The 12,190-nt window shown below is 57.0% G+C and overlaps 1 protein-coding gene across 1 annotated transcript in view; it reads left to right on the top strand.

Annotated features, from left to right (window-relative positions):
* The first annotated feature begins 11,023 nt into the window (after positions 1–11,023).
* Positions 11,024–12,190, top strand: part of LOC142923215 (uncharacterized) — a 15,093-nt gene continuing 13,926 nt past the window's right edge. Inside the window, exon 1 of the mRNA XM_076064140.1 lies at positions 11,024–11,137. Coding sequence (XP_075920255.1) covers positions 11,093–11,137 — 45 coding nt within the window. The 5' untranslated portion in view covers positions 11,024–11,092. The remainder of the gene's footprint in view (positions 11,138–12,190) is intronic.

Here is a 12,190-nt window from a genome sequence, read left to right as displayed (position 1 = left end):
CACTCACCCACTCACTCACCCACTCACTCACTCACCCACTCACTCACCCACCCACTCACCCACCCACTCACTCACTCACCCACCCACTCACTCACCCACCCACCCACTCACCCACTCACCCACCCACCCACTCACCCACTCACTCACTCACCCACTCACCCACTCACTCACTCACCCACTCACTCACCCACTCACTCACTCACCCACTCACTCACCCACCCACTCACCCACCCACCCATCCATTCTCTCTCCACTGCTTCACAGATAGAGTTTGGTGACTGGGCTCAGGAAGCCGGTAACCATGGCGACAGCAGCAACAACAACAACCGGAGCAACAACAGCAACAACCGGGGGCACAACCACCACAGGTTTGTATCCATACAACAACCACCACCACCACCACAACTACAACCACCACCACAACCACCACTAGCACAACCACCACCACTACAACCACCACCACCACCACTACAACCACCACCACTACAACCACCACCAGCACTACAACCACCACCACTACAACCACCACAACCACCACCACAACCACCACCACTAGAACCACCACCACAACCACCACCACTAGAACCACCACCAGCACAACCACCACCACAACCACCACCACCACCACAACCACCACCACAACCACCACCACAACCACCACCACTAGAACAACCACCACCACCACCACAACCACCACCACCACTATAACCACCACCACCACCACTACAACCACCACCACCACAACCACCACCACCACAACCACCACCACAACCACCACCACAACCACTAGAACCAAGACTACAACCGCAACTATTATAGACCACCACTCACTCAGTCACTCACCCACTCACCCACCCATTCACCCACTCACCCACCTACCCACCCACCTACCTACCCACCCACCTACCCACTCACCCACCCACCCACCTACCCACCCACCTCACTACCCACCCACTCACCTACCCACCCACCCACTCATCCTACCCACCCACCTACCCACCCACTCACCTACCCACTCACCCACCTACCCACCCACCTACCCACCAACCTACCCACCCACCTTCCCACTCAGCTACCCACCCACCCACTCACCTACCCACCCACCTACCCACCCACTCACCTACCCACTCACCTACCCACCCACTCACCTACCCACCCACTCACCTAACCACCCACTCACCCACCCACTCACCTACCCACCACTCACCCACCCACTCACCCACCCACTCACCTACCCACTCACCCACTCACCCACCCACTCACCTACTCACTCACCCACCCACCCACTCACCTACCCACTCACCTACCCACCCACTCACCTACCCACCCACTCACCTACCCACCCACCCACTCACCTACCCACCCACTCACCCACTCACCTACCCACCCACCCACTCACCCACTCACCCACCCACTCACCCACCCACTCACCCACTCACCCACCCACCCACCTACCCACCCACTCACCTACCCACTCACACACTCACTCACCCACCCACCCACTCACCTACCCACCCACTCACCCACTAACCTACCCACCCACTAACCTACCCACCCACTCACCCACCCACTCACCCACCCACCCACTCACCCACCCACTCACCCACCCACCCAGCTACCCACCCACTCACCTACCCACTCACCCACTCACTCACCCACCTACCCACCCACTCACCTACCCACTCACCTACCCACTCACCCACCCACTCACCCACTCACCCACCCACCCACTCACCCACTCACCCACCCACTCACCCACCCTCCCACTCACCCACCCACTCACCTACCCACTCACCCACCTACCCACCCACTCACCTACCCATTCACCTACCCACTCACCCACCCACTCACCCACCCACTCACCCACTCACCTACCTACCCACCCACCCACTCACCCACTCACCTACCTACCCACCCACTCACTCACCCACCCACTCACCCACCCACTCACCTACCCACTCACTCACCCACCAACCCACCCACTCACCTACCCTCTCACCTACCCTCCCACTCACTCACCCACCCACCCACTCACCCACTCACCCACCCACTCACCCACTCACCCACCCACTCACCCACCCACCCACTCACCCACCCATTCACCCACCCACTCACCCACCCACCCACCCACTCACCCACTCACTCACCCACCCACTCACCCACCCACTCACCCACCCACTCACCCACCCACCCACTCACCCACTCACCCACCCACTCACTCACCCACTCACCCACCCACCCACCCACTCACCCACCCACCCACCCACTCACTCACTCACCCACCCACCCACTCACTCACCCACCCACTCACCCACCCACCCACTCACTCACCCACCCACTCACCCACCCACTCACTCACCCACCCACTCACCCACCCACTCACCCACCCACTCACCCACCCACTCACCCACCCACCCACCCACTCACTCACTCACTCACCCACCCACCCACTCACTCACCCACCCACCCACTCACCCACCCACCCACTCACTCACCCACCCACTCACCCACCCACCCACTCACTCACCCACCCACCCACTCACCCACCCACTCACCCACTCACTCACCCACTCACCCACCCACCCACTCACTCACCCACTCACTCACCCACCCATCCACCTCCCCCCCCTCCTCCCCCTCCCACCCTTCAGAACCACTGAGGCGGCGTAGCAAGTGGGATTCCGCCGTCCCCATGGCAACCGCGGCCCTGGGGGTGGGGGCCGCCTCCGGCCTGCCCCCGCCTCCCCTTGGCCACCCTCCGCCCCTCCCTCTCATCTCCATGGTGACGGCCCCGCCCACCGCGGGCCTGGCCCCGCCCACCTCCTCCCACGCCCCGCCCATGCTGGGCCTGGGCCAGCCCGCCCTGCCCCAGGCCCCGCCCTCGCTGGGCCTGGCCCCGCCCTCGCTGGGCCTGGCCCCGCCCTCGCTGGCCCACGCCCCGCCCACGGGCCCGGTTGCCACGGCGACGGGGGTGGGGGGCTTGCCGATGGGCGGGGCCAATCGGGGCCCCTCCACCACCCTCATCTCGGCACTTGGAAACATCCGGAAACACCGCAGCTGATTGCGGTTATGGGGGGTGGGGGTGGGACCGCGATTTCCGGATATCGGGGAGAGATACCGGATGATGTCGGGGAGAGGTTTCCGGATGTCGGGGAGAGGTTCCGTTTATGGGGGAGAAGAGTGTCTGGATATCAGGGACTGTGGTTCCGGATATCGTGGGAGAGATACCGGATGATGTCGGGGAGAGGTTTCCGGATGTCGGGGAGAGGTTCCGTTTATGGGGGAGGACAATGTCTGGATATCAGGGACTGTGGTTCCGGATATCGTGGGAGAGGTTCCAGATATGGGGGGGGGGGGGGGGGGGGAGGAGAGTGTCCGGATATCGGGGAGAGATACCGGGAGGGGTAGACCCACCCCCTCCTCACCACGGCGCTGTGTGGGGGTGACTAGCGGGGGGGCGTGCCGCTCCTGGAGATCGTGTGGAGTGAATTAAAAGTCGTGCCGTGGGTAACAACATCAGCAGCAGCCTCTGTGTGATGTAGCAATCATCAGGCGTGGGGGAGGGTGGGTGGGTGGGTGAGTGAGTCATTGGATGGGTGAGTGAATGGATGGGTGAGTGAATGGATGGATGGGTGAGTGATTGGATGGGTGAGTGAATGAGTGAGTGAGTGAATGAGTGGTTGGGTGATTGGATGGGTAAGTGAATGAGTGGGTGAGTGAATGGGTGGGTGAGTGAATGAGAGGTTGGGTGATTGGATGGGTGAGTGAATGGATGGGTGAGTGAATGGATGGATGGGTGAGTGATTGGATGGGTGAGTGAATGAGTGAGTGAGTGAATGAGTGGTTGGGTGATTGGATGGGTAAGTGAATGAGTGGGTGAGTGAATGGGTGGGTGAGTGAGTGAATGAGTGGTTAGGTGATTGGATGGGTGAGTGAATGAGTGGTTGGGTGGTTGGATGGGTAAGTGAATGAGTGGGTGAGTGAATGGATGGGTGAGTGAATGAGTGAGTGAATGATTGGATGGGTGAGTGAGTGAATGAGTGGTTGGGTGATTGGATGGGTGAGTGAATGAGTGGTTGGGTGATTGGATGGGTGAGTGAATGAGTGAGTGAATGAGTGGTTGGGTGATTGGATGGGTGAGTGAATGAGTGGGTGAGTGAATGGATGGGTGAGTGAATGAGTGGTTGGGTGATTGGATGGGTGAGTGAATGAGTGGTTGGGTGATTGGATGGGTGAGTGAACGGATGGGTGAGTGAATGAGTGAGTGAGTGGTTGGGTGATTGGATGGGTGAGTGAATGAGTGGTTGGGTGATTGGATGGGTGAGTGAATGAGTGGTTGGGTGATTGGATGGGTGAGTGGGTGAGTGAATGGATGGGTGAGTGAATGAGTGGTTGGGTGATTGGATGGGTGAGTGAATGAGTGGGTGAGTGAATGGAAGGGTGAGTGATTGGATGGGTGAGTGAATGAGTGGTGGGTGATTGGATGGGTGAGTGAGTGAATGAGTGGTTGGGTGAATGGATGGGTGAGTGAATGAGTGGTTGGGTGAGTGAATGAGTGGTTGGTTGATTGGATGGGTGGGTGAGTGAATGAGTGGGTGAGTGAATAGATGGGTGATTGAATGAGTGGGTGAGTGATTGGATGGGTGAGTGCTTGGGTGGGTGAGTGGGTGAGTGAGTGGTTGAGTGGGTGGGTGAGTGAGTGGGTGAGTGATTGAGTGCGTGAGTGAGTGGGTGAGTGGTGAGTGAATGGATGGGTGAGCGAATGAGTGGGTGAGTGAATGGATGGGTGAGTGAATGATTGGATGGGTGAGTGAATGAGTAGGTGAGTGAATGAGTGGGTGAGTGATTGTATGGGTGAGTGAATGATTGGATGGGTGAGTGAGTGATTGGATGGGTGAGTGAATGAGTGATTGTATGGGTGAGTGAATGAGTGGGTGAGTGAATGAGTGGTTGGGTGATTGGATGGGTGAGTGAATGAGTGGTTGGGTGATTGGATGGGTGAGTGAATGGATGGAGTGAGTGAGTGAATGAGTGGTTGAGTGATTGGATGGGTGAGTGAATGAGTGGTTGGGTGATTGGATGGGTGAGTGAATGAGTGGGTGAGTGAATGGATGGGTGAGTGAATGAGTGAGTGAATGAGTGGTTGGGTGATTGGATGGGTGAGTGAATGAGTGGGTGAGTGAATGGAAGGGTGAGTGAATGGATGGGTGAGTGAATGAGTGGTTGGATGGGTGAGTGAAATGAGTGGTTGGGTGATTGGATGGGTGAGTGAATGGATGGGAGAGTGAATGAGTGAGTGAGTGAATGAGTGGTTGGGTGATTGGATGGGTGAGTGAATGAGTGGATGAGTGATTGGATGGGTGAGTGAATGAGTCGTTGGGTGATTGGATGGGTGAGTGAGTGAATGAGTGGTTGGGTGATTGGATGGGTGAGTGAATGAGTGGGTGAGTGAATGGATGGGTGAGTGAATGAGTGAGTGAATAATGAGTGGTTGGGTGATTGGATGGGTGAGTGAGTGAATGAGTGGTTGGGTGATTGGATGGGTGAGTGAATGAGTGGTTGGGTGATTGTATGGGTGAGTGAATGAATGGGTGAGTGAATGGATGGGTGAGTGAATGAGTGGTTGGGTGATTGGATGGGTGAGTGAATGAGTGGTTGGGTGATTGGATGAGTGAGTGAATGAGTGGGTGAGTGAATGGATGGGTGAGTGAATGAGTGGGTGAGTGATTGGATGGGTGAGTGAATGAGTGGGTGAGTGATTGGATGGGTGAGTGAATGAGTGAGTGATTGGATGGGTGAGTGAATGAGTGGGTGAGTGATTGGATGGGTGAGTGAATGAGTGGGTGAGTGATTGGATGGGTGAGTGATGGGTGGGTGAGTGCATGGATGGGTGAGTGATTGGATGGGTGAGTGAATGAGTGGTTGGATGGGTGAGTGAATGAGTATGTGGGTGAATGGATGGGTGAGCAGGGTGAGTAATCGATTGGATGGGTGAGTGAATGGTTGGATGGGTGAGTGAATGAGTGGGTGAGTGCATTATGAGATGGGTGAGTGAATGAGTAGGTGAGTGATTAGATGGGTGAGTGAAGGAGAGTTGGTCAGTGAATGAATGGGAGATATGTGAGTGAATGGGACAATAAGTGAATGAGTGGGTGGGTGAGTGAGTGGATGGGTGGTTGAGTGAATGGGAGAATGAGTCTGTGAGTAAATGAATGGGTGAGTGGATGAGTGTATGGGTGGTTGAGTGAATGGGTGAATGAGTCTGAGTAAATTAATGGGTGAGTGGATGGGTGGTTGAGTGAATGGGAGAATGAGTCTGTGAGTAAATGAATGGGTGAGTGGATGAGTTAATGGGTGAGTGAATGACTTGATCGGCCATGGACCGGATATCCGGTGGCCGTGACGTCACACTTCCGTGTGTACGCCTGCGTGAATGATGGAACCCACAATCGGTGAGTTGGTGAGTGAGCGGGTGGGTGAGTGGGTGAGTGAGTGGGTGAGCTGGTGAGTAGGTTGGTGAGTGAGTGGGTGAGTGAGTAGGTTGGTGAGTGAGTGGGTGGGTGGGTGAGTTGGTGAGTAGATGAGTGAGTGAGTGGGTGGGTGAGTGGGTGAGTGAGTGAGTGGGCGGGTGAGTTGGTGAGTGGGTTGGTGAGTGAGTGGGTAGGTTGGTGAGTGAGTGGGTGGGTGAGTGGGTGAGTTGGTGAGTGAGCTGGTGAGTGGGCGAGTGGGTGGGGTGAGTGAGTGGGTGAGTGAGTGAGTGGGTGGTTGGGTGAGTGGGTGAGTGAGTGGGTGGCTTGGTGAGTGAGCTGGTGAGTGGGTGGGTGGGTGAGTGAATGGATGGGTGAGTGAGTGGGTGGGTGAGTGGATGGGTGAGTGAGTGGGTGGGTAAGTTGGTGAGTGAGTTGGTGCGTGGGTGGGTGAGTGAGCTGGTGAGTGGGTGGGTGAGTAGGTTGGCGAGTGAGTGGGTGGGTTGGTGAGTGAGTGGATGGGTGAGTGGGCGAGTGGGTGGATGAGTTGGTGGGTGCGTTGGTGAGTGGGTTGGTGAGTAGGTGGCTTATAGTGGGTGAGTAAGTGGATTGGTGAGTGGGTGAGTGCTGGTGAGTGGGTTAATGAGTAGGTGAGTGGGTGAGTGTAATAGTGAGTGGGTGGGTGAGTAAATGAATACGTGGGTGAGTGAGTGAGTGAATGATTGGATGGGTGAGTGAATGAGTGGGTGAGTGAATGAGTGAGTGAGTGGGTGAGTGTAATGGTGAGTGGGTGGGTGATTGAATGAGTGGGTGAGTGTAATGGTGAGTGAATGAGTGAATGAATGAGTGGGTGGGTGAGTGAATGAATAAGTGGCTGAGTGAGGTAGAGTGAGTGGGTGAGTGTAATGGTGAGTGGGTGAGTGAGTGAATGAGTGGGTGAGTGAGTGGGTGGGTGAGTTAAAATGGCGAGTGGGTGAGTGAATGAGTGTGTGAGTGAATGAATGAGTGGTTGGGTGATTGGATGGGTGAGTGATTGGATGGGTGAGTGGATGAGTGAGTGAGTGAATGAGTGAACGATTGGATGGGTGAATGATTGGATGGGTGAGTGAATGAGTGAATTGAGTGGGTGAGTGAATGAGTGAGTGGGTGAGTGTAATGGTGAGTGGGTGGGTGATTGAATGAGTGGGTGAGTGTAATGGTGAGTGAATGAGTGAATGAATGAGTGGGGTGGGTGATTGAATGAGTGGGTGAGTGTAATGGTTAGTGAGTGGGTGAGTGAATGAGTGTGAGAGAATGGTGAGTGAGGGGGTGGGTGAGTGAATGAGTGAATGAATGAGTGGGTGGGTGAGTGAATGAGTGGGTGTGAGTGAGTAGGTGAGTGAGTGGGTGGGTGAGTGAATGAGTGAGTGATTGAGTGAGTGGGTGAGTGTAATGGTGAGTGGGTGGGTGAGTGAATGAGTGGGTGAGTGTAATGGTGAGTGAATGAATGAGTGGGTGGGTGAGTGAATGAGTGGGTGGGTGAGTGTAATGGTGAGTGAATGAGTGAATGAATGAGTGGGTGGGTGATTGAATGAGTGGGTGAGTGTAATGGTGAGTGAGTGAGTGGGTGAGTTAATGAGTGGGTGAGTGAGTGGGTGGGTGAGTGAATGAGTGGGTGAGTGATTAGGTGAGTGAGGGGGTGGGTGAGTGAATGAGTGAATGCATGAGTGGGTGGGTGAGTGAATGAGTGGGTGAGTGAGTAGGTGAGTGAGTGGGTGGGTGAGTGAGTGAATGAGTGAGTGATTGAGTGAGTGGGTGAGTGTAATGGTGAGAGGGTCGGTGAGTGAATGAGTGGGTGAGTGTAATGGTGAGTGAATGAGTGAATGAATGAGTGGGTGAGTGAGTGAATGAATGAGTGGGTGGGTGAGTGAATGAGTGGGTGAGTGAATGAGTGGGTGAGTGAGTAGGTGAGTGAGGGGGTGGGTGAGTGAATGAGTGAATGAATGAGTGGGTGGGTGAGTGAATGAGTGGGTGAGTGAGTAGGTGAGTGAGGGGGTGGGGAGTGAAGTGAATGAATGAGTGGGTGGTGTGAGTGAATGAGTGGGTGAGTGAGTAGGGTGAGTGAGGGGGTGGGTGAGTGAATGAGTGGGTGAGTGTAATGGTGAGTGAATGAGTGAATGAATGAGTGGGTGGGTGAGTGAATGAGTGGGTGAGTGAATGAGTGGGTGAGTGGGTGGGTGAGTGAATGAGTGGGTGGTGAGTAGGTGAGTGAGGGGGTGGGTGAGTGAATGAGTGAATGAATGAGTGGGTGAGTGAGTGAATGAATGGGTGAGTGAGTAGGTGAGTGAGGGGGTGGGTGAGTGAATGAGTGATGAATGAGTGGGTGGGGAGTGAATGAGTGGGTGAGTGAGTGGGGTGGGTGAGTGAATGAGTGGGTGAGTGAGTAGGTGAGTGAGGGGGTGGTGGGTGAGTGGTGAGTGAATGAGTGAGTGTGAGTGTAATGGTGAGTGAATGAGTGGGTGAGTGAGTAGGTGAGTGAGTGGGTGGGTGAGTGAATGAGTGGGTGAGTGAGTGAGTGGTGGGTGAGTGAATGGTTAAGTATGCTGCTCTACGTATGATGTCACGATGCTGCACGTTGGACTCTACTGGTTACGATGATCACGGTCCGTTGGCTCCACGTGCCAAGAGAAAATAAGTTGGTATGACGTCACTCCACCCGTGGTATGACGCCACTCCACCCGTGGTGTGACGTCACTCCACCCGTGGTGTGACGCCTCTCCACCCGTGGTATGACGTCACTCCACCCGTGGTGTGACGCCTCTCCACCCGTGGTGTGACGTCACTCCACCCATGGTGTGATGCCTCTTCACCCGTGGTGTGACGTCACTCCACCCGTGGTATGACGTCACTCCACCCGTGGTATGACGTCACTCCTCCCGTGGTATGACGTCTCTCCACCCGTGGTGTAACGTCACTCCACCCGTGGTATGACGTCACTCCTCCCATGGTATGACGCCTCTCCACCCGTGGTATGACGTCATTCCACCCGTGGTGTGACGTCACTCCACCCGCGGTGTGACGCCTCTTCACCCGTGGTATGACGTCACTCCACCCGTGGTATGACGTCACTCCACCCGTGGTATGACGCCACTCCACCCGTGGTGTGACGCCTCTCCACCCGTGGTATGACGTCACTCCACCCGTGGTGTGACGACACTCCACCCGCGGTGTGACGCCTCTTCACCCGTGGTATGACGTCACTCCACCCGTGGTATGACGTCACTCCACCCGTGGTGTGACGTCACTCCACCCGTGGTGTGACGTCACTCCACCCGTGGTGTGACGTCACTCCACCCGTGGTGTGACGCCTCTTCACCCGTGGTGTGATGCCACTCCACCCGTGGTATGACGTCACTCCACCCGTGGTATGACGCCACTCCACCCATGGTGTGACGTCACTCCACCTCATGGTATGACGCCTCTCCACCTCATGGTATGACGCCTCCCCACCTCATGGTATGACGCCTCCCCACCCGCGGTATGACGTCACTCCACCCGTGGTATGACGTCACTCCTCCTGTGGTGTGACGCCTCTCCACCTCATGGTATGACGCCTCTCCACCTCATGGTATGACATCTCCCCACCTCGTGGTATGACGCCTCTCCACATGGTATGACGCCTCTCCACCTCATGGTATGACGCCCCCCCCACCCATGGTATGACGTCACTCCTCCCGTGGTATGACGTCACTCCACCTCATGGTATGACGTCACCCCACCCCTGGTATGACGCCCCCCGTGCCAGACGAGAGTGAGTTGGTGCGCCGCGCGCTGCTCAAGTTTGAGGAGCGCTTCCCCGGCATCACACCGAGTGTGGGGAGCGTCGCACCGGGCAGAGTGAACCTCATGGGGGACCACGTGGACTACAACTTGGGCGGTGTGCTGCCTGCAGTACGTCACACCACCAGCGTCACACCACCACCATCACACCACCACCACCACCACATCACCACCACCAGCGTCACCACCACCACCACCACTACCGTCACACCATCACCACCACCATCGTCACACCACCACCACCACCGTCACCACCGTCACACCATCACCGTCACACCACCACCACCAGCGTCACACCGAGTGTGGGAGCGTCGCACCGGGCAGAGTGAACCTCATGGGGGACCACGTGGACTACAACTTGGGCGGTGTGCTGCCTGCAGTACGTCACAACACTACCAGCGTCACACCGTCACCGTCACCATCATCACCACCGTCACACCACCACCAGCGTCACACCGAGTGTGGGGAGCGTCGCACCGGGCAGAGTGAACCTCATGGGGGACCACGTGGACTACAACTTGGGCGGTGTGCTGCCTGCAGTACGTCACAACACCAGCGTCACACCACCATCACCACCACCACCACCGTCACACCACCACCAGCGTCACACCACCATCACCACCACCACCACCGTCACACCACCATCACACCACCACCACCACCAGCGTCACACCACCATCACCACCACCACCACCGTCACACCACCACCAGCGTCACACCACCACCACCATCATCACCACCGTCACACCACCACCACCAGCGTCACACCGAGCGTGGGGAGCGTCGCACCGGGCAGAGTGAACCTCATGGGGGACCACGTGGACTACAACTTGGGCGGTGTGCTGCCTGCAGTACGTCACAACACCACCAGCGTCACACCACCACCGTCACACCACCACCAGCGTCACACCGGTACCACCACCACCGTCACCGTCACACCGGTACCACCACCATCACACCACCAGCGTCACCGTCACACCATCAGCGTCACACCACCATCACCACCATCACCACCACCACCATCACCATCACCACCACCACCACCACCCCCACCACCATCACCACCACCATCACCACCACCATCACCACCACCACCATCACCACCATCACCACCACCACCATCACCACCACCATCACCACCACCACCACCATCACCACCACCACCATCACCACCACCACCCCCACCACCACCATCACCACCATCACCACCATCACCACCATCACCATCATCACCATCACCACCACCATCACCACCATCACCATCACCACCACCATCACCACCATCACCACCATCACCACCACCACCATCACCACCATCACCACCATCACCACCACCATCACCACCACCATCACCACCACCATCACCATCACCACCACCACCACCATCACCCACCACCACCACCACCACCACCCCCACCACCATCACCACCACCATCACCACCACCACCACCACCATCACCACCACCACCATCACCACCACCCCCACCACCATCACCACCACCATCACCACCACCATCACCACCACCACCATCATCACCACCATCACCACCACCATCACCATCATCACCACCACCATCACCACCATCATCACCACCATCACCACCATCACCACCACCACCCCCACCACCACCATCACCACCACCACCATCACCACCATCACCACCCCCACCACCACCATCACACCACCACCACCACCATCATCACCACCACCACCATCATCACCACCATCACCACCACCACCACCATCACCACCACCACCACCATCACCACCACCACCATCACCACCACCCCCACCACCACCACCATCACCACCACCCCCACCACCATCACCACCACCATCACCACCACCATCACCACCACCACCATCACCACCACCACCACCATCACCACCACCACCATCACCA

Source organism: Petromyzon marinus, unplaced genomic scaffold (assembly GCF_048934315.1).
Source record: "Petromyzon marinus isolate PM22_M1 ecotype Great Lakes invasive population unplaced genomic scaffold, UKy_Petmar_22M1.pri1.0 PM_Scaffold_337, whole genome shotgun sequence".
Classification (NCBI taxonomy): domain Eukaryota; kingdom Metazoa; phylum Chordata; class Hyperoartia; order Petromyzontiformes; family Petromyzontidae; genus Petromyzon; species Petromyzon marinus.
Note: the sequence above shows the minus strand (reverse complement) of the source record. Positions and strands in the feature narration are given on the sequence as shown.